The 23,527-nt window shown below is 47.7% G+C and overlaps 1 protein-coding gene across 1 annotated transcript in view; it reads left to right on the top strand.

Moving 5' to 3' along the window:
* The window catches only part of UBE2QL1 (ubiquitin conjugating enzyme E2 QL1), a 45,496-nt gene extending 23,254 nt beyond the window's left edge, over positions 1–22,242 (top strand). Inside the window, exon 2 of the mRNA XM_089908664.1 lies at positions 19,995–22,242. Coding sequence (XP_089764790.1) covers positions 19,995–20,126 — 132 coding nt within the window. The 3' untranslated portion in view covers positions 20,127–22,242. The remainder of the gene's footprint in view (positions 1–19,994) is intronic.
* Positions 22,243–23,527: the final 1,285 nt, after the last annotated feature.

Raw genomic sequence — 23,527 nt, forward strand, 5'->3', positions numbered from 1 at the left:
AGAGACTAAATCCATACATTATATCCATGGTTAAAATTAAGTATCCAAAATTGAAATATAATTCCCTTAACTGACAATAGGCTAGCAACTGACAGCCAGCATGGCTTTCTCATTTCTTCCCACAAATGTTACCGAACGAAACTTGGGTCTGCTCGCCCACACGCAGTAAAGCCAATCCACTGACACCGGGTTGTGGTGAAGGAAAGCACCGTGTTTTTTCCAAGGCATCCAACATGGGGCCGAGCAAGGAGAATGGGTAGCTCATGCTCAAAAGACCCGAAGTCCCCGACAGCTTTCAGGGAAGGGTTTTTAAGACAGTGTTAAGGGTGAGGGTCGAAGGGTGCCAGATCAGCTCATGGAAGTTTTTTTATTGGCTGGAGGTGAGGTAACCAGGTGGTATTTCGGGAGTCAACATCACCAACCTTCTGGTTCCAACCGGTCTGGGGTCTAGGTGCTTGTGGGCAGCATGCAGTTAATTTCTTCTACCTGGTGGGGACTTAGTATCTGCAAAACAGCTCAAGGATATGGCTCAGGATGTTATCTGTAGCTCTTGAGAAGGAACTAAAAGTCCTTGACTTTGTTTTATGGCTAAACTATTAGTATTTTGTCTTGCTTGACTGTTTTCCTTTGTTTCTGCATTTTTCACTTCTCTGATTAGATTTGTTCTTTGGGACTCGGGGAGGGCCTAGAAGGCCAAAGCTTTTCTGTAAACAAGAGGTGGGGCTAGGGGAGAGAAGTCTGTCCCCCAGAAGGCCCTGCAGTGTCCAGCTACGTTTCAAAAACTTAAAAGTAAGAATCTTCAAAATATTTGATGTATGCTGTTGTTTAATTAGAAATCTAATTTATAAAAAGTGCATTATTTAATTTTATTACATTTTAGATGTCTTGATAATATATTTGTACTCAATTTATATAGTTTTTATGAGGCTTAATATAAAGTCTGTCATTTAAGAAGAGTTCATGTATCTGCAAAACACAGTTTGTATGTGTCGTGTGTGCAAACAGACCTCTAGGATTTTTTTCTCGAATGCTGTGTCTTTATAGAGGCACCATTGGGCTCTCTGTGGCTAAATCAGTTTTCTTGGCTACATTAATCGTTATTGTGTACAATTATATTGACCAAATAGTTACCCAACTTGATCTTAATAAAGAAAACTAAAGGAACTGGATTTGCCATGGTGTAGTCTTGACCTTGAGATTATGTTGCTAATGATGTATGAATCAGAGGTTCCTTTTGGTCTCACTTCTAAAATTCCCCAAATCTGTGGGGTTTGGTAGCACGTAGGAAGCTGCTGCTTACTGCCTAGATAATGTGGGAGGAATGTTTAGAAATCCGATGGGGGTCCCAGCTCCAGTCCTGACTCCAGCATTTCTTGATGGGGTGACCCCATTCCCCACCTGCCAGCCCCCACTTCCACCCTTTTTATCACGGAAGGTAATAGTTGCTCTCTTTGCCACACCAAGGAGCGAAGATGCAAACGAGAAAAGTCAGTTGAAAATGATGTAGAAACCATAGCAAGCTTTGCAGGGATTGTCCTCAATTTGTAAAACGGGTCTCATTTACACAGCACTGTAAAGCAGAAGTAACCCGCAGGTCGATCATAAGTCAACCCGGCAATTCTGTCTCCTTTACAACGCCCGCCCTTTGTGCTCTGGCGTGCTCCTTCAGCAGGGATGTGTCGCACATGCGTCCCTGCGGCTCTGTGGCTGCAGTTCTCAGCACTCACACGGGTTTTGATAAAAGACAAGCTCCCCGACCCGTCACGGGCAACAGCAGGTTCGTATGCTCACGGAAGAGGACTGGAGGGAGGGAAAGACTTCTTCCTCTGGCTCCAAAGCTCAGTGCCTTCGTACAAAAGAGGAAAATTAATTTGGGGAAACAATGAAATGACACAAATATAATCCTGATTGAGACGAGAGGAGGTGGTGGGGCTAGGAAAGGACCTAAGAGTCTGCTATAAATAAATAGTCTGATATAAATAAATAAAATGATCTTTTTTTTTAAAGGGACTGGCACAATTGGGCATATTGCCTGAAAATTCTATTTAGCATTTAAATACGATTGTGAAATGCTCAATTAAAAGTTGGACCAGTGTCGTGCAAACCTGCTGATAATCTAGGCATATATGGGGCTGAGCCACTGCAGCAAACCACCCAGTATTTATGTTTCCATCACTGATGGCTGCTTTCTCTAGTACAGCAGAGCACTGAGGGGCAGGGACTCTGGAATCCAACTGTGCGAGTTCAAATTCCAGCTCCACCACCTACCTGCTGTGTGACCTTGGACAGTTTAACTCTGAGCCTGTTTCCTCATCATGATGGCGGGTATAGTGATCTCTCTGTGGTGTGGATTGAGCGAGTTTATACATGTAAATCCCTCAGAGCCGTGACTGAAACAAGTTTTACCTATGTCGTATTACAAAGTATGCGCAGTTTGAAAATTCCCTGTGATGTTTATAAAAATCACTGACTGAATTCTTTTCTCTGCTCATTATGATTCTGAGTTCATCAAAAGGAAAGGATTCTGTAGCAGCACGCGTATACAGATACAAGAGCTGAAATCAGAACATCCCTAAAGTGATGACCTAAAAGTAATAATAGCCATCCCAGGTGCTTGTAGAAAATCACTTTTTAATTTTTATTAGGTCAACCAAAATCAGCCCCTCAGTTTTCTAAGCTTTTCCGACAGAGACCAGAAATTTGAATTTAGAACCAACTTCCTTTCTTGATTACAATCTTGAGACTATTTTCTGGGAACAGAATACCACGTTTTCCAGAAAGATCCCCACCCCCTTGCTTCTCAACACAGAGCAAGCTACTTCATGCCATATTGTTGCCCTGCATGTTCTCACAAACAGAAAAAGCATGTGTTGGGTTTCCTCTGCACTGGAACCAACATGTGTATGACACCAGCAAATACGGATGACAGTATGTAGCCCTGAAATGGTTTGCATGCCTTACTTTTATCCAGGTCTTCATAGCACATGGCTAAATGGGCTCTTTGCGCCCCTAAGTGCTTTCTTAATTTAACAAGAAAATGATGCAAGGAAGGCAGTGTAGGGAGGTGGGATGGGGGAAGCCAGGGGAGGCAGGGGCACGATGCAGGGAGCAGTAGACTCCAGCCTTGGACGTGAAATGCTGGCTTGTGATGGATGCTCGCGGGGCAGAAACGCACAGGCTTCCAGCACCCGCCCCAGTTATGGGTGCTGCATTTCACCCCAAGACCCTCCAGAAAGTACGCCTGATGAAACGCATGTAGCTGTTAAGGTCAAGTGCACTAGGATTCCTGTGTTAGGATAAGGTCTTCACACCCATTGACGTGGCTCCTGGGGAACTGCCTGCTTGGCTATCTGGGGAGTATCTGCAACCTCGGAGGGAGGGGGTGGGGTCGCGCTCACACTTCCCTCCTGCCAGCCTCCCTGAGCACTGCCTCTGCCCCCGGCCCTGCCCCTCATTAGCACTGCATTGACAGCCAGCACACAAGACGGTCAGAGTCAGTTCTGGGGCAAATACACCAGGCGTGGCTCAAGTTTACTACAAAGTGCTTGCTTATTAAATGTTAGTTTCAGGTGTACAGCAAAGTGATTCCGTTACACATATTATTGTTCAGATTCTTTTCCCTTATGGGTTATTACAAAATATGAGTAGGCTTCCCTGTGCTATACAGTAGGTCCTTGTTGGTTTTCTCTTTTATATATAGTATTTGTGTGTGTGTTCATTCCATCCTCCTAACGTATCCCTCCCCTGCTTCCCCTGTGGTAACTGTAAGTTTGTTTTCTATGTCTGTGGGTCTATTTTGAAAAACCCCATTTTAAGACCATGGGGGGTTGCTCGGGGGTCAGGGAGCTGCTGTGTAGGCGGGACCTGAGGAAGGATGGTGTGCAGGACCCCACTTTGACTCATTATGGGATGGAATGGAAACTTGGGGTCCCCCTGAAGAGGCACAGGTGCATCTCACAAGTGTGCAAAACCCACCCCAAACCTACACCAGTGTGTGCGGACATGCTGAGAAAGGAAAGGAGCCCCGTGAGTGACACGTTCCTGGTGACACTTTTCTGGCTCTTTTCGTTGCTTGGAATAATGTTTCAGGTCACATCCTATTGGCGATGCCCACCTGCCCACGAGTCTCCTTATTTTGCATTTGTGCAAGCAAACCACGATTGTCTTCGCTGGACGCTAGTTGCCCCCCGTAATGGTAGCTGTTCACTGGGCAGGAGCATCCCCCCGACCTTGGTGTAGAGACAGGTGTAAACATCTCTTCCCCAGCTCCAGGGGCTCAGAAATCCCTGCTCTGCCCATCCTCGGCGGGTGGTCTCACCTGTGAGCCCTGGGACCACCGGGTCACATCGGTGCTGAAGGTCCATGGTCACATGGCGGGGCGGGGCAGGGCCAGCAGGGCAGACCCTCCCACGTGCCCTGCACCCCGATTGGCCTCCTGCCGCAGACTGAGTGCCTGTCTGCCCGTCTGCCACCTCCTGGGCTTCTCCCCCGCACCTCCGAGCGCCCTCCAAGCCTCCCCCCGTCTCCCAAACAGAGCTCGGCTCAGGCCATGACCCCTCCCAGCCAAACTGATGTAGGAGGTGATGTAGGACGCTGTCTCAGGCCAAGTTCATGGGCTCCTGGTTTCAGCCCCATTAGGGATTCTTGGTGCACTGTCCCCGGCACCCAACCCTCACACAGGCCACCTGCTGAGATTCAGGGCAGGTGCGCTGGCCTGAGGTGGGGCTTATGGGGAGCTGCACACCTGCTCCCTCCCAGGACAGGGGTGACCAGAGCCCCCAGCACCTTCAAACTGGAAGGACTGGCCCAGCAGGCCTCCTAGGCTGAGGGAGGGGCTCTGGGTGACGTTCCAGACTTTGAGAAATGGTTGACTAGAAAGTTGGCGGGTTTTGTGCAAATTGGGGAAGTGGGAGGTACAAGCTATGCAGTGTAAGATACACTCAGGGGGTGTATTGTAGAACACGGGGCATATAGCCAATATTTTGTAATAACTGTAAATGGAAAATAACCTTTAAAATGGTATGAACAATAAATTTTTTTAAATTTATGTAGAAATAGAAGGTCAAAGTAAAAATAGGGAAGTTAGAGAGAAATTCTTTAATCAGGAAGGTAATGAGTTGGATCCTAGCAGTGTCCACGCAGAGGCAGCAGTGGCTGGCCTGCAGCACGTGTCCAGCAGGAAGTGACCGGCATCTAGGAGGAAAGGGGAGGCTGAGGTGTGGACTCCAGAGACCCCGCACAGGGCATGTGTGAACCATGACCTGTGAACTGGAAACCAGTCTGTGTGGCCCTTTAGAGACAAACTGCGCATTCAGGGCTATTGTCCAAGGCTTCATCCATGTCCCATCACAATCGTTTCCATCTTTATCCAGTGCTTCAAGAAAGAAAACCAAGCTGACCACAGACCTGCCCTCTTGTACCCATCCTGCTAGAACCAGGTGAAGGGCAGGAATGAGGCCTCTCCAGTGGGCAGAGCTGAAATTTCACATCTTTCTGAACACCACTCCTTTACTGAAAATCAGTAAAGTAGCAAAGAATAAAGTAATCCACACAGAGTCTTTGTCTTGCTGTACTTTTTCAGCAAAAACAGACTCTTCTCAAAAGTAATATATATTAGAGAATTTGTGCTCAGATCATAACATTTTCACCTTTGAGTTTTTCTGGAAAATACCTCTTGCGACTTCCAGAATCTCATTTATTTTTTTAATGTGGCAGAATTTCCTTTAGCACTTTGACGTTCCTGCACCAACTGTGTCGTGCGGTGGGAACTTTCTCTGTCACGAGGTCACATTGCTCGTGGAAAACATTGATGCTGGGAGATGTCGCCGTAAATCGCAAAGACGGACGTGCCTCCTGAAACTAGAAACCATCAAGCCATCCCGAGAGTGAAAGCGTATGTTACCTTGGTTGCCTGTGAAAGTCTTGGGTTACTTCTTGATGTAATTTTTCCAGAACAACACAGTTTGGGATTATTTCATCAAACTCTTGAAGCTTCTGCTGGCAGGGCCGAGGGCAGAAGGCGGCTGCCCTGTGTTTTGACAGGTTAATTCCCTGAGCTGATTCTTGTCACCTTTCCTAGTGACAGTCTCAGTCTCCTTTATTTCTCTGGACTTCCCACCGATGGCATGGCCCTAACTACTGTCTGTGCTCACACAGAATTGCTTCCGTCGACGGGAGTGGGTAACGAGAGTGTCCAGGTCACCTGGATTACTGAGGGTCATAAAATAAACAGCAGACCCCCCAGAAGGGCATCGGCTGGAAGCAGATTCTCTCCCCCCAGCCCTGTGCATGTGGGGTGAAGCTGCAGGAGTGAGCGGCCCTTGTCAGCACGGCTGCTTTCTCTCGGGAGGGCACAGGGGCACGAGGTGTGGGGAGTGGGTGTCTCCTCCCGCTGGCGGCCTTGAGCTCTGGCCACCCCGGGATAAAGGAAGACCCGGCCTCTCCCACAAAGCCCCCCCTGCCCCAGCCCATGCACCCCTTCTTGCATCTCCCCCAGGCAGCAGCAGGAAGGATCTGCATCCCCAGTGTCTGGCCCTTAAATCAAGGCTACGTGGCGGGACAGGGGCAGCCTCATGTGTCATGGGGCCCCAGTGGGTGGGTGGCCGTAGGCCGGAGTCAGTGGGGTCCCACCTCCAGAACAGGGGGCTGCAGGGAATGGACAGGTGGACTCCAAAACCAGTGGGGTGCTGGGGGGATGAACCACAATTCTCGTCCTTCTCAAAATGTGTTCCCAGAAGGGAAAACATGGTGCCCTTGGAAGGCTGCCTGTGTAGGACAGAGGGTTGGATTCTGACCTGAGAAGTCCCCTTGGGTAGGAGAGCAGCACCGATCCCTGTTCACTCGCCGGGTGCAGGGCACACATGGAGCTGTCCCAGTAAGAAGGCTGCTAAGCGACCGCGTGCTTGTCAGTGGAGCCAGCTGGGGAAGCGTGCCCATGATGAAGAGCTGCCACCGTGGGGGTCGTCCGGCAAGGCAGAGGGCGCACTCGGGAGCTTTTCTAGAAGGCCACATGCCGGCGGCTGGACTCAGCTCGCAAGTAGAAAATCTGGAAGCTGTGGTTGTGTTGTGTTAAACAGGCACTTCAGCCTTGAGAATGGAACACGCCGCCCTCGGCTTGGCCTGTGGCCAGCAGCTCTGCCTACGTCCTGTGCGCAGCAAATGGAAACCACAGGTGGCCGGCGTCCCAGGGAACGGGGCGTGTGGGTGAAGGAGGCCTCGCAGCGCGAGGCCCCCAGAGTTGGGCAGGGGCCCGAGGTCCACACGACTGTGGCCGGAGGACCAGGCTTTTGGTGGTGAAGGCAGATTCGGTGCTGAACGGCTCGGGGTTTCCACGTGGGATGGAGGCCCGGAGCTCCACGTTGAAAGGAGGCTGCGGTGCAGAGGGATAGAGGGGTTCAGTGACCCCGGGGCCCGCATCCAGTGAGGGAAGGCCAGGCCGGGCAGCGTTCTCTGCAGCGGAGGGTTGGTATCTTGTTCTCTCGCGGACACCGCGAAACTTCTCCGTGTTCTGAGAGGCCGCCTGGCTTTGCGGTTCAGGGCGTGGCCTCCGGTCCTGCGCGGGGATCCTGTGTGGCTTCGAGCACGTGATTGGCTTGTCTGTGCCTGTCTCCTCATCCATAAATCAGGGCTGACGGTAGCGGAGCCCACCTGGCGGGGCTCCAGAGGGGGTTTAAGGAGTCTGTTCGAGCCCAGTCCTGAGAGCACTGCCCAGCACACGGCAAGGACGAGCCACCACCACCGAGATTGCCTTTAAAGAGTACGTCCAGCTGCCACTGCCTGTGTCCCTACACAGCTAGTGAAACCCACTGGGACCCAGCCACTTAAGCAGAAGTATTAGTGGAATCTCCAGAAAACATAAGTTCGAAATGATTATCTGATACAGTTTAAAGTTTTAGCAAAAAGTTCCTTTTCCCCTGTTTGCTTCTTCCAAGAAAATATAATCTGTCTTAAAACAGATTCCATAATTGCTAGGACTTTCTTTAAAGTGTAGAAGAAAGAGATGCTTATGTTTTGCAAGAATCAAAAGTATCCACGAGGTATGCCTTTGATGCTGCCAGTGGCTTGAGGATTTTTTTAGTGATAATGAAGTTGTCCCTTCGTATCTGCAGGGGATTACATTCCAAGGCACCCATTGGATGCCTGAAACCGCGGGTAGTACCGAATCCATATACTATGTTTTTTTCCCATGTACTACGTGGAGATGCTGGACAAAGGGATGACTTACGTCCCAGGTGAGATGGAGTGGGACAGGCACACTTCATTTTATTGCAATTCATAGATGTGTCTTTTACAAATTGAAGGTTTGTGGCAACCCGGCCTCAAGCAAGTCTATCAGTGCCATTCTTTTTCAACAACATTATTTTTTAATTAATGCTGTTTTTAAATGTTTAACTTGTTTTTTAGACACTGTGCTGTTGCACACTTAATATACTATAGTGTGGTGTAAACATAACTTTTATACGCACTGGGAAACCAGAACATCTGTGTGACTCTCTTTACTGCGATATTTGCTTTATTGCGATGGTCTGGAACCAAACCTGAAATATCTCCAAGATCTGCCTGAGCGTGAGATTTCATCTCGCTATTCAGAACAGTGTGCAATTTAAATCTCATGAATTGTTTATTTCTGGAATTTTCCATTTAATATTTTTGGACCATGGTCAACCAAGGGCAACTGAAATCACACGAGGTGAAACGGTGTCTAAGGGGGACTACTGGGTTAAATAATGTGGTTTCACTTTAATTTCTATTAAATATTAATATTATCCAGGTTATATAAAACTGATGCTGACTTTGTCATCCTGAGAGCTTCACAAAAATCAAAAGGAAATATCTGAGGACATTTATCGCCTAATAATTGGGAAGCTATTTTAGAGACTGTCACAGAGAGTCTGTCCTTCCATAAGGTTTCTCAATGGACAATTCTAGAATGTTCCACCAGGGAAATATTCCTTCCTGACTGCAGTGGCTTTGCATCCTGGGCATTATTCTCATCCTTCACCCAGATGAGCGTCAGTGCCGTGGAAAGATGGCCTGTGGTCCTGCCGGGGAGGGAACGCGAGTCTGGCCCGTGGCACTCATGTGTTTACTCCTTCATGCATTCCCACGGCTGCTGCCCACGAGGCCCAGGCCAAGCCCTGGACATCTCCCTCACCTGGCCTCACCTGGTGTCTCCAGCAACCCGCACGAGGTCTGTTCCGTGGCAGGCACTTATTAATCTGTGGGAAATACAGGTTGCTCTTTTGGGACTTTGTGATAGCTAAGCTGCACTTTTCCAAAGAACCAGATTTTTTTTTTAACATGCAGTGATTGCTAAAAAATAAGGTCGAGAAGAGTTTTTAAAGTTCTGATTTTATTATGAATCAAGGGAGCATCACACTTCTGAGATGACTGTTTCTTCCTGAGGGCTGGACCACAGATGCTCTTCGGACGCTCACAGGCACCCTTCGTAGACCGCCATCTGTGCCCGCCTCCCCGAGGTCCCCTTGCTGGGTCCAGCTGCTAAGCCCTCCGCTTCCTGCTTCTCCTCTTGCCTCACCTCCCACCCGCTCCCAAGGGCTCTTATCTTACCCTGGAACCCTGTTTCCTCCAGGGTCAGAAACTTGCTTCCTTCCCTCAACGACAGATCCCTCCCAGTCCTGCAGGCGTCGCCCGGCTGCTCTCAGCCCCTTTCCCTCCCTGCGAGTTGCTTCTGTCCCGGCCAGGCCCTTGCCCATCTTCTCTGGGCGGTGGCAATAAGGCAGCTGGCCCGCACCCCGTACTTGACAGCCACCCACCTCCCAAGTGACCCGTCCCAGAGGAAACCCGGACCGTGCACTCTGTCCCCTCCAGGAGAGACGCAGGTGCTGACCTTTCTGTCAGCCTTACCTCCTACAGTGGGGACAGTTGTGCCCCAAAGGTATATTGAAGTCCGTCCCCTCCCTCCCCCGCCCCCCCCAACCTATGAACGTGTCCTTATTTGGACACAAGGTCTTTGCAGAAGTAAAGAAGAGATCATCCTGGGTCAGGATGGGCCCTAATGCCATGACCAGTGAGTGTCCTGGTAAGAAGAGGAAGGGTGACACAGAGGCAGAGAGACGCATAGGGAGAAGGTCACATGACCTGAAGGCAGAGATCGGGGTGATGCGTCCACAAACCCACGGACGCCTGTGATTGACAACAAACCACCAGAAGCCGGGGGGAGGCACGGGACAGATTGTCCCCTGGAGCCTCCCGGATCAGCCCTGCCCACACCTTGGTTTTGGACTTCTGCCCTCTAGAACTGAGAGAAAATTAATTTCTGTCCTTTTAAGGCAGCCAGTATGGCCTTCGGTTACGGCAGCCCCAGGAACTAACGCACCTCCCATCCCTGCCTGCTCCGTCTCTGTCCTCCCGGGAGCACCTGGACACGTATTCCCCGTGCTCCCCCGGTCTCCCTCCCTGTGTCCTGGATGGATCATTCCACTTGTCCTTGAGTCCAGCTCCTGAACTGCCTCCTCCAGGAAGTCTCCCCCGCCTGGCCCTCCAGGCCAGGTTTGGCGCTCCATCTGCACCCCGCACAGCACGCTCCTTGCATAGACTAGAGCAGGCTATCTCAACGGGAAGCGATTCTGCCCCGACCCTTGGGGACACTTGGCAGTATGTGGAGGCATTTGTGGTTATTACATCTGGCACAGGGCCGCTATTGCATGCAATGGTTAGAAGCCAGAGATGCTGCTAGACCTCCTGCAGTGCATAGGTCAGCCCCACTACCAAGAATGATCCATCCCCAGGTACCAGTAGTGCCCAGGCTGAGACTCTTTGATCTAGAGAACACTCACTTCTGCAGAGATATATTGTATGTTTCCCTGCTTGTCTACCCCAGTCCTGGTGGGGACCACCATATCACCCACGGCTGTGGCCCAGGTCTGCCCGCCACATCACCTCCCTTCTCATAATTGGGCTACAGGTCATAACGTCAGACAGTCTTGTTGGCATCCATAGGAGAAAATAAGCATTTAACCTCTTGGGTACAGTCCCTTCCGTGTCGATGACTTTGATAGACCCAAGCGTGTCTTTAAGGATGGGTCAACCACAAGGGTGACGCCCCTGGACGTGTGTGCAGTGAAAGGTTGTGTCCTGATGGGCAGAGAGTCACAGCTTCCTTCTGGGTGTCCCCAGGGGTTCACTCAGACATCTTTCCAAAACACAGCATCACTTGCTGGTGCCCTGCCTGCCTCGGGTGGACACACGCAGCCCACGATGCACTGTGAGAACATTTCTGCTAGGGAGAAACTGCAGTGCCTTTCTCCAGCAGACGGTATATCCACGTGCACATGTGCACAAAGCTTTCATCCTGGTCCCTGAATGGAGGATCCTGGCCTTTCCCACCTAAAACCACCCAAGAGTGGCTCCACTCTGTCCACCTGGCAGTGCGGCCCCTAGGGCTGCTCAGCACAAGTGCCCTGTCCCCAGCACCTTTTGTTCCTATGGAATGTTCTAGTGGTCTGTCTTGAAACTTGCTTTTCTAATAGCCTTTATGTGTGGGACTGTGAATTAGTGCCCAACGTCAGAATTATAAAACAGACCTTGTGTCCTCAAGGTGTAACTTCCAGAAAGATAAACTTAGCTTTTTGTTTCTGAGGTGAATATTTTGAGTTGACAATTTCTAGAATCTGCCTTACAGTCTTTTTTTTGTGACTTATATTATAAAAATAAGACCTTTAATATATAGTAGAATCCTTACATTTTGTGACGAGGATATAGAAGTTGGATTTTTTTAATTGAAGTATAGTTGAGGTACAATATTATATGTTACGTGTGGTCATTATAGTGATTCACAATTTTAAAGGTTATACTCCATTTATAGTTATTATAAAATACTGGCTATATTCCCTACATTGTACCTTGTAGCTTATTTTATGCATAATAGTTTGTGTCTCTTAAACCCCTCCCCCTCTCTTGCCCTGCCCCCACAGTGGTAAGCACTAGCTTGTTCTCTATATCTGTGTCTGTTCCTTTTCTGTTATACTCACCAGTTTGTTTTATTTTTTAGATCATACAGTGTTTATCTTTCTCAGTCTGACTTATTTCATTTAGCACAATGCTCTCTGAGTACATCCACATTGCTGCAAATGGCAAGACTTCATCCTTTTTTATGGCTGAGTAGTATTCCATTGTAGACATGTACCACATCTTCTATATCCATTCATCTGTTGATGGACCCTTATGTTGCTTCCATATCTTAGCAATTGTAAATAATGCTGCTATGAACATTTGGGGTGCATATATGTTTTTGAATTAAAGTTTTGGGGTTTTTTTCAGATATACACCCAGGAGTGGATTTGCTGGGTCGTATGGTTGTTCTATTTTTAGTTTTTTGTATCTCACAAAAGATCTTATCAACAAAATCTGGGAGACTTCCCTGGCAGTCCAGTGGTTAAGACTTCACCTTCCAATGCAGGGGGTGCAGGTTTGATCCCTGGTCGTGAAGCCTAGATCCCACAAGCCTTGTGGCCAAAAAACCAAAACACAAAACTGAAGCATATTATAACAAATGCAATAAAGACTTTAAAAATTGTTCACATCAAAAAAAAATCTTAAAAAAACCCCCACAAGATCTGGAACTAAATTACACATAGCTAGGGTGGGGTGAGGGGATGGCGTTAAATAAGATTGCTATAGGATGTCGAAATAATGGAAGCAAATAGAAGCATGAGCTTCTGCTTAAAACCCAAGGAGGGCACAGGGACCTGAATGCCCAGCAGAGGGATGGGAAGCAGGGAAGGGCTGAGCCTCTGTGTCTTTGGACACACTGATTGCCTGGAGGGAGCCCGCCAAGCCCCTCCCACCCTCACTAGCAAAGCCCTTTCCCTGGCGGGTTCCATGCCTCCTGCGAGCCCGGCCATGACGCATCTCTCCCTGGTACTTCAACCTCGAGGGGCCTCCGGTCATCACCCGGTGGTCTGGAGGAGGCAGCTGTGCATGGAGGGGATGAAGCTGATCAGTGGAAGCCCACTTTCCTGACCAGCCCTGATGATCAAGCTCAAGTGGAGTGTTGTCTGTGGGAGTTTAATGAGATACTACGTGTGAAAGCGGCCACACCACTGCAGCACATCAGCAGACGTGACCGGATGTGGACCAAATGCCATCGCGCTTGTGGACAGAGGCCACGTGGGGATTCAGGGCGTTTCACGTCAAAACCCAACACCAGCTCGTTGACAGCGTGTCCCCACCGCGCCATTCTGCCCCCCACTCCCTGCCCTTTCAGCAGCCTCTTCTCCTCCCCACTTTGGCTGGTGCTGGGTGGGACCCCTGACAGGCAGCAGGTCTCCCCCCTGTAAACTCACCGTCCTCCTAATCGACGTATGAGGCCCGGGGCTTCCCTCGGGAAGGTTACTCTTGGGTTCCAGTCACTGCAAGGACTCTCACATCTCTCCCAACACTACAGTCACACACACACACACACGTGTGCACATACAAACGCACATGTGAATGCTCGTGTACAAACACACACATGCATATGCACACTGGTATGTGCACATGTGAACATGCATGCACAGAAGCATATACACACATACACACGTTCTCAGACCTATGGTAAGGGCTGCAGAATCATATCAATGCATTTCCACCCGCAAGTGCTTCTCTTTGGTGCTCCATTGGAGGGATCCAGCAGAAGTCCCTCCCTCACTGGTCAGTGGCTTCAGAGTCATTGTTTTGATTTGGGAAAGAGTTTCTTGGAAGCAGTCTCAACCGTTGTAGAGTTTTATCTGTCCTTCAGAACTTGTAAGTTGATCTACTTCGAACAGCAGACCTTAAAAGAGAGGCAAAATCACTGCTGTCTCTCCGAGCGGACCTCCTTTCAAAGATGCTTGTTCCTGTGCTTTCCTCAAGCCGAGCGTGTGACCCATCTGAGCTTCTCCTCCACAGCCAGCATCCTGAAGGGAGTCCACACTGAGCACAACACATGCTTGAAACCGGCGTCAGAGGGGTAAGGGTGCGTGAGCTCTTTTAGACTAAAAATTACACTTCCAAAGACTTTAAAAACAAGTAGCAGCAGCTCTATAATTCAGCCCAGGAAGTGAAATCCAATGCAAAATATTGGATTTGCCTGAAGATGTTTTTGCGACCAAATAAGCCAAGTCATAATATCCTCACGAAAGACAGAGAATTTTGTGTGTGTGTGTGTGTGTGTGTGTGTGTGTTTTTCCAAGAGGGCAGAATGAAACTAACTTTGCCAAAGAATAAGGATGAGATCCTCTGTGATAGTTTCAAAAATAAAAATCCACATTTATTGTGTTCATCATGTGCCTGGCACTGTGCCAAGCGTCTTATACGTTTTAACGTATTAAATCCCTGTAAAAACTCAGTGTCATATAATCCTGTGACTATGCTTATTTTGCAGATGAGGAAGTTGAGATTCAGAGAGGTTAAGTAACTCACCCAGGGTCACACAGCCAGGAAGTGTTGGAGCAGGGATTTGAAGTCAGGTCTATTGAATTCTGTACACCCACCGAACACACACACACACACACACACACTGTGCCCTAGCTTCACCAAGTGTCTGCCCATCCTCCTCTGAATACAGCTGCATATTTCAGCCACCACTTTTGGACCACTTATCTTCACCCACCGTGACCTGATAAACATTTACTACCTGTATTTCAAGGCTCAGTTCAAGTGTCTTCAAATGTGGAAATCTTTCTGACCACACAGACAACAAACAAATGTGGAAATCTTTCTGACCACACAACAAACACTACCCCTTCTCTTTTCCTCTCCCCCAAGGTAGAATCCATCCTCCCCTCCGAGCTGTAAGTTCTATGAGGACCGAAATCGTTTCCAGTTTAGAAAGCCCTGCAGTCCCAGTAAACAGCACAGTTCCTAACCCGGGGAGGACTTGTAGCGGTGAATAGAGATGGATTATCTCCTCCTTTCTCTGGGCCGTCTTTATTCCATACCCCAGTGGCTTAAAATTCAGGAGTGATTTTATCTCTGAGGGGACATTTGGCGATGTCTGGAGACAGTTTGGACGTCATAGCTCAGGAGGTGCTGCTAGCATCTAGTGAGTGGAGGCCACGGATGCTGCTAAACATCCTATGGTGCACAGAACACCCCACGACAAAGAATTATCCAGCCCATGTTGTCAACAGTACTGGGGCTGAGAAACCCCAACGTACCCCTTCTGTCTCAGCAGCAACAACACCCCGGATTCTCTCCCCATAATGATTCTAAGGCCCTACAGGCAGGAGCCAGGGTCACTTTGTCTTTCTAAGCCCAGCACCCAACATACTGAGTGAGTGAATGAATGAATAAATGAATGAATGAACAAGAAGTGAAGAAGTGACAGAGCCAGACTGAAATTCAATGTGCACATCAGGGTAATGAAAGCCACGTAAGACCAGGTGGCCTGTCCGAGGACCTGAGTCTGGGGTCGCTTGTTAGCTGTGTGGAAATGTTTTCATGTTGATCATTGTGATTCGTCCCCCCAAAAAGCTATAAGCAAAAAAAAAAAAAAAAAGGGTCAAACCAAAGCACCAACTAATGGTTTTGTTTGACAGATGCAGCCCCAGAGAACTGTGTTATCATTAGAATTGCTTGGCATCAATATTACTGAGAGATTTTGAGATTTTTAAGGTTTGTTAGGTCAGAATCCTATGGTTGCACATAACCCTACATTTACAATCTGGAACAAGACAGATTGATTGTAATCAGGAGAGAGAGTTTACTTTTCTAACCTCTTAATGCTTGCACAGAGCTGTCACAGTGGGCTAAGCAAACTGTCACGTCAGGTCCTTTGGCATCAAATACAAGTAGAGGTATTTTAGGGAAAACAAGAATTATTTGAAGGAAAATCTCCAGAAAAGACTCTCTGAGTATTAGTTACATGGAAATAGATAAGAGAGAAATATCAATGTTAGGAAAATAAGAAAAACTGTTCTTGGTTGTACGCACCTTAAAATTCTCAAAATGTTTTCAAATTCAATATCTTATTTGACATTCATCATGATGCTGTAAAGTGGGTATTGTCCCTGATTTATAGAGGAAAATACAGAGGGTCAGAGGAGTTAGGCTGAAGGTTTCCCCCAAATCCAGACTCTAGGAGACTACCCGGGAAGGAGGGAAGAATGGTGCTGCAACCTCGCTAATCATTAGAGGAAAGCAAATCAACACTACAGTGAGGCACAGAATGGCCATCATCAAAAAGGCTAGGGCTGCCCTGGCGGCGCGGTGCTTTTGAGTCCGCCTGCCGATGCAGGGGACGCGGGTTCGTGCCCCGGTCCGGGAAGATCCCACGTGCCGCGGAGCGGCTGGGCCCGTGAGCCATGGCCGCTGAGCCTGCGCGTCCAGAGCCTGTGCTCCGCAACGGGAGAGGCCACAACAGTGAGAGGCCCGTGTACCGCAAAAAAAAAAAAAAAAAGAAAAAAAAAAAGTCTACAAATCATAAATGCTGGAGAGGGTGTGGAGAAAAGGGAACCCTCCTGCACTGTTTGTGGGAATGTAAATTGGTACAGCTACTATGGAGAACAGTATGGAGGTTCCTTAAGAAACTAAAAATAGAACTACCATACGACCCAGCAATCCCACTCCTGGGCATATATGCAGAGAAAACACCAATTCAAAAATGTACATGCAACCCAATGTTCATAGCAGCACTATTTACGAAAACCAAGACATGGAAGCAACCTAAGTGTCCATCGACAGACAAATGTATAAAGAAGATGTGAGATATATATATATATATATATATATATATATATATATATATATATATATGCAATGGAATATTAGCCATAAAAGGAATGAAATATTGCCATTTACAGCAACATGGATGGACCTAGAGATTATCATACTAAGTGAAGTAAGTCAGACAGAGACAAATATCACATGATATCACTTATATATGTGGAATCTAAAATAATGATACAAATGTACTTACTTCCAAAACAGAAACAGACACACAGACCTAGAAAAGAAACTTATGGATACCAAAGGGGAAGGGCGGGGGAGGGATAAATAAAGAGTGTGGGATTAACAAATATACACTACTATATATAAAACAGATAATCAACAAAGACCTACTGTACAGCACAGGGAACTATATTCAGTATCTTGTAGTAACCTATAATGGAAAAGCATATATATATATAATACACATATTCTGGGAATATATATATATATATATATATATATATATATATATAACTGAATCACTTTGCTGTACACCTGAAACTAACACAACATTGTAAATCAGCTATACTTCAATTAAAAAAATAAAGAAGTTCCCTGGTGCCCTAGTGGTTAGGATTCGGCACTTTCACTGCCGAGGCCCGGGTTCAATCCCTGGTCAGGGAACAGAGATCCCGCAAGCTGCATGGCGTGGTCAAAAAAACAAAAAAGAAAAAAAAGAACGGGAGTTGCTTCAACATGAGAATGGCCCTGGACCATCAGAGGCCCGGGTTGGACAGAGCGACCCTCCCCTTCTTGGTGCAATGGGCACCTCAAGGGCATTTCAGCAAGAACAGCTCAGCTGCCCTCGTTTTCGAGCCCAGGGTGTCGCTGGGTGATGCTTAAACAGCCCATCAGAGGAGGACAGGTGATCCATGAAAAGATATTTGTTAGCTGCAAACGAGGGTGTAAGACGGGGCGAGATGGGAGTGCTTTGTGGCCAGCTGAGCGCAGTGAAGATGGTAAGCCCTCCGAGTGCCACACACGGTCTCTGTCTCCCGGCTGCTGAATTGACTGAGTGCTGGTGCTCTATGTTCATCATTCTTCTCAGGAAGAAGAGGCAACAAAGACTGGTCTGTTCATCTGGGGGGTTATCTGTTGTTTTTCGTAACAATTGAGACTTTCACAAAGAATTAGCAAAGGATGTGTTCATGCCAAGAGCATTGGAATATTCCAAGATTATTGTGAGCTTGTATTTTTCTGCCTGCTTTTAGTTCAGAATTCTCAAGTCATACCATAAATTTTCAGTATTATAGAAAAGAATGGTAGAGATGGTTAGAATTTGCATTTTATACAAAACAATAGCCCTTGATACTTGCTCCCACTTATGTAAAAATTGATGCCGACATCCCTGCAAAGATGCATTTGCCTGTGTTTAATGAAATAATGTTGGACTTTGATCTTGACCCACATAACGATGATTATAAATGTATTAGCTTTTCATAGTCCCTTTTTCTAAGTGTAACTACACCACATAAGCAAAGCAGGAGAGACAGGGGGAAGTTTCTGTAAGCCAATAAATGGTGGTTTCCTGTCTTCTTTCCCAGTTTTCCTTCACCCTTTAGCAGCTCATTTCTTGTGCACCAAGCAGCTAATTAGAAGCGGTGGTCTTGCCCTTGATTGGCGGATGGAAAAGCTCAGCCAGAGGGATGTCCAGAGCAGCCAGAGCAAAGCAGTAGCTCTGGGTTTCTGACTCGCCACCGCGCCCCCCCACCCCACCCCACCACCAACTGGGCTTTGCTCTGAGTCTCCACTGTTGAAAAGACAAATGTTAAAAAGGAACCATAAGCTCTGAATTTAAATATGTGAAACAGCCTCCCATTCCCAGTTTGTAGGGATCCGGTGCCATTTTCCCCGTGAATGAAGACATCTTCCCAGGGGAGTTAGGGGTGGGTTATCAGAGAGACCTAAGATGGGAGGATCTTGGTCCCCAAGCCACACAGACCTGGGTGGCTGCTGCCCTCAATTCCTGTACAAGGGAACAGGTATGTGGTGTAGCCCAGCCAGGCCCTGGGGGTGAGGTCCAGGTCCCGTTCAGGTCCCCTTACACAGATGGCACATGCCCGCAGTGTGCTGTAACAAAAATATTACATGCCGAGGGCCTGTCCAGAGAGCGTTGTGAGTGAAAGTTCATAACCAACAGGAGACTGCTGAGAACGGTGTGCACGCGTTTGCTAGTGGGTGAAACTCAGGGTGTTTCCATCCCACCTACAAATCACGTGCGTGGGATGCTCAGGAAGACAAGCAAGTCTTCCAGGACGGGTGAAGGGAAGTCAAGTGCGAGGAGTTGTAGCTGAGAGACTAAGAGAGCGTTTCTGTTGATGGCCTGTGAGGAGGCGGCGTGGGGAGCGGCTGAGCCAGGAGCAGTAAGAGTGATGCCGACTCATCTGGGCTCCGCCCAGCCCCTCATGGTCCTCTGTCTGCCCATTCCCTCTGATGCCAAGTGTACCTCATTCCCCAGGGCTCCCTGAAGGGGTGGCGATGGCCTGAGACACGGCCACCTCAGCAGTGTCTGCTGGTCCCTTCTTGCTCATGGTCTAGAGCCCGCGTCCATCCTGAGCTGAACCAGACCCTCTGGTCACTGCAGACCCAAAGGCTCCGTCCTTCAGACCGGAGCACCGCTGGTCACTGTGAGGGGAGTGGACCTCTTCTGGCACCACCCCCCTACCGCCGGCGGTTGTGTGAGGAAGCATTGGCCTCCCCTGGACCCCTCACTGGGGACTCGAGGACAGGCTTCCGCCTCTGTGGAAATGGCCCTACCATCTTCTCAGGAACTGGTTCCCTCATGGCATGAATTACAAGAAAGTCATTCATTGCTGCTGAGCTTGAACATAAAAAGTTGGAGTTGTAAAGTGTGTGTGTGAATCTATAAATATACACATCTATACATAAACATGTATCTCTAAATTATCATTAAAGGCATTCTGTGGTGGGAGGGAAGGGAAGTTAGAACAGCATTTTGCCTCCGGGATAATGGCCTCCGTTTTGCATCGATGCTCTTTTGGTAAAGCTGGCCCTCCCCGCTTGGGTGCGGGACCTGGAGCAGTGGCCGCCTTCCAGCATCCTGGGATGAGCTTGTTCTGAGGACGCCAGCGGCCGGCGTGTCTCTATCTCCCCAAAAAGCTTGCCCGCCACTGGACCCCTCCGTCCATTTGGTAACAAAGCTGTGATGTTCCATATCTCCCCTTTCATCACACCGATTCAGACATCAGAAATCCCCGCCACTTTGTGTGTTCTTAACAACGAGAGTGGGAATTGGGATTGCTGATGGGTTCTAACCTGCTTTATCTTTTCCTCTCACTCAGGGGCGGATCTGTAGAAAAGCGGGCAAATCAAAAAAGTCCTTCAGTCGCAAGGAAGCTGAAGCTACCTTTAAGAGTTTGGTGAAGACTCATGAAAAATACGGCTGGGTCACCCCTCCCGTCTCTGACGGCTGATGTTTGCAACGTGCATTAGACGCTTCAGCCGCCTCTGCACACACACAGATACCCGACATCTCCTCCTCCACGCTGAGCATCCTTCATCCTTTTTCACTCCAGCCGGAACTGAATCCTGAATGCCAAGGAGACGTTTAAGTTATTTATGACCAGATGTGTTTACAGAGAGAAAGAGGGAGCCAACGCTGTTTGGGATTAGGTTTCAATTATAAATGAATGATCATCTCTAAGTCACTTTAGAACAAATGTCAAGATGGTGACATTCCCCAGCCCGCCTGCCCCTCCGCCCGCCCCATCACTTTGGCCCTTAGCTTCTTTCCATGACAGCAACTCCAAAGAGCAGGCGGGAAACTCAGTGCCCCATGCTGGACCCGTTTACATGTAAAAGGCGCCGTTCATATGTAACAGGAGCGCCCTGCATCACCAGTACATGTTTGCTGTGCTCTGTATCTCTGTTTCTCTCCCTGGCAGGTCAACATAACTTGAAGACGTGTCTTCCTGTGGCCCCATGTCATGACATGTAGACCTCATTTGTGCTATGACCTTTGGCTCATGAAAACAAAAATTTAATATTGCCAGGTTCTAGTGATATAAAACAGCAACTGCCCACTTGGTTAAACCGTGCTCCCAATGCCGATGCTGCAGTGTGTGTGTGTGTTGTCCACAGCTCTGCCCGTGCCTGTGGGTGAAGCCGGGCATGCTGTGGCCATGATGGGGCACACACGGTGCAGATGCCAAGGGCGCAATCCCTGGGGCTCAGAGCAACGGTGGTGAGATGCGGACAGTCTCTTCCAATATCCTGAGATGCTCCTACGACATTTGTGTTCCTGTCTTCTCTCTGCTGGTCAACCCACCACCAAAAGCAAAAGACAATGTCCCATTCACTGAAGTCACCTTACTCACTTTCTTCTGTGTGCTCGTGACAGGGAATACCAGAACTGCCAAAGGAGACCCAGTGACCATACGATGATTTGCATGGCCCAGTAGTCACTTGTGTGTCCCCGAGGCTGGGATGCGTGAGCACCCTTGCTAGGATATAAATTTCTGTTATTTAACTCCCCACAATTTCATTTTTCTCTTCTGTTGAGTTACTTAGAACTTTCTAAGAAAAACCATGAAATGAGGAAACACTGTTTATAATAATATGCGGAAAGAGGTTAAAATGTTCATTCCAAGTGGAAAAATCTTATTGGACACATTTTAAATAAAATCATGCATACCTGAATCCAGTCATTGTGGGCTATCCTTCCATTTAAAATATTTAATCTATTTTCAGAATTGAATATTTCAAATACTACAAATACCATGACAGCATTCTGCAACAAGGTGCAGGAAAAGAGTCTTAGGAACCCATGGTCTTTGCAAAAATCCAATGGGTTAAAATCGCCCCCAGAAGCAACCAGGGAGACAATTAGAAACTAACTGGAAGCATTAAGGGATGGTTTGGCCAAACTCGGATGTTGCCAATTATATTTTGCCACTATGAAGGAAGGGGAATTTTCTTTGCTGATTGTATTAAATTATTCAGGCAGTTTTGGGTATTCAGAGTTTTGGGTTCACTCACCAAGGTGATCAGAGATCTGAGACACCACGCCTCAAAGGACGGGGGTCAGCTCCTCCCAGCAGGTTTGGTCATTCCTCTAAAATCTACCCTTTATTGCTACTTTTATTTTTTTTTTTACAATGTTCTGATGTGCCCCAGATACACATGCAGTTCTGTGCAGCCAAAATGCCTGACCTCCAGCTCAAGTTCCCTGTGAGTAATAATAGTCATGAAATTTGATGACAATGAACTTAAAGTGTCCATTCACCTGATCCTCCACAGCGGAATTCTCCATCCTGGAAACCTGACGTTTAACCCATGGTCTTTGGGCCCCTGGGCTCCTGAGTGTAATGGAATTACACAGTGCATATTGTAGATCTAGGGCAGAAACACCGGCGAGGCAGAGCACCTGAGTTTCTTTCTTTCCAGATAGTTTCCTCTTCCAAATCTTGAAATAAAAACAACTTTCTTTTAGGAATGTATGTATATATTTGGACATATGTCTATATATCCACAGCTGGGTCACTTCAGCGCTGCTTATTATCTGATTGAAGAGCTTGGCCACAGTTGGTTCAGGTGTAGCCAGGAGGTGACTTATAACCTAAGGGTGGGAGAGATTACTGCCAACAGCAAGGGGGAGGGAGACCGTTGGCTCAATTTCAACCTCTCTGTACACCCTAAACTTGACTTTTTTTCCATGGCATTTCCAATAGGTTTTTTAGAAACTGGAAGTTATAGAAAAAATACTCTTTGGTAAAAGAAATGTTATTTTTCACTGAAATTCATAAGACTTTCTTATTTTAAAAGCAGCAGAGAAGAATTTAAAATTCAACTATTGCTTTGACTCTTAGTCTGAAGCAAAAACTCCCTTTCTGGGGGCTGGAGAAAAACATGGCAGTGTTGGCCAAACAGCAGAGCCCTCTGGCCATGGAAGTTTCCCGATGACCCCGCATGTGGGTCCTGCTGGGCTCACATTCCCACACAGGCCAAGAAATCCATCCCTCTCCAGGCCAGCAGCAGGGGAGTAATTGGACGGGCCTGCAGATGTTCACGGCCCACCAGCTCCACAAGCCCGTTTATGAAAGGAACTTGAATCCAGCCAGTGGCCACAGAACCAAGGGAAGGAAAAAGTACAAACTCACATGTGCCTCATTTCTGTTCAGCAGTTTTCCTGGACTGACTGCCCTTACTCCTAGGTGTCCCCTCCACAGCGGGCCAAGGGCTGTGCGTGGGACTGCACGTGGCTCATCGGCTTCATAAAGGTCAAGAATTACTTCTGCTTAGGAAGTTCTCTGTGAGCAGTAAGTTTCCACACTCACACACACATGCACACACACACACACACACACAGTCCCTGGAAGACTTACAATATCTAAAATTCATTACTCAGAAAAAAAGTAGGCCTCAATTTTTCAGCCCCCAAGTTTACTCCATTTTTCACAACTCAGCCTTATCTCATGAGAGGAAAATCTGTGGCCTCATGAGAAAGACCCGGTATAGAAAGACAAATGCCCACAGTGTCTGTGTGATACTGGCAAGTCATGTCACCTGCTTAAGCCCCAATTTCCTCGGCCGTAAACTCCTACCAGGTTGGCGTGAGAATTGACTTAAACAATGAGGGAAAGTGCTTGGGAACCAAAAATTGTCATATGAACTTTATGTGTCATTTTTACAGTATGGGGAGATTATAATAACAACAGGATTTCACTAGAACACACTTGGATAAAGACTCAGACTGAGCAATTACAATGGTTCAAATACAATTATCTTATAACCCTACACTGGCTTTCTGTCCCCAATCCCTTATTTTAAGCTAATCAACCAAACTTAGCATCTCTCTACCCACTCAGATACAGGG

The sequence above is a fragment of the Delphinapterus leucas genome, chromosome 3, assembly GCF_059928025.1.
Source record: "Delphinapterus leucas isolate spDelLeu-1000000601 "Yukka" chromosome 3, BTC_Dleu_Yukka2, whole genome shotgun sequence".
NCBI classification, from domain to species: Eukaryota; Metazoa; Chordata; class Mammalia; order Artiodactyla; family Monodontidae; genus Delphinapterus; species Delphinapterus leucas.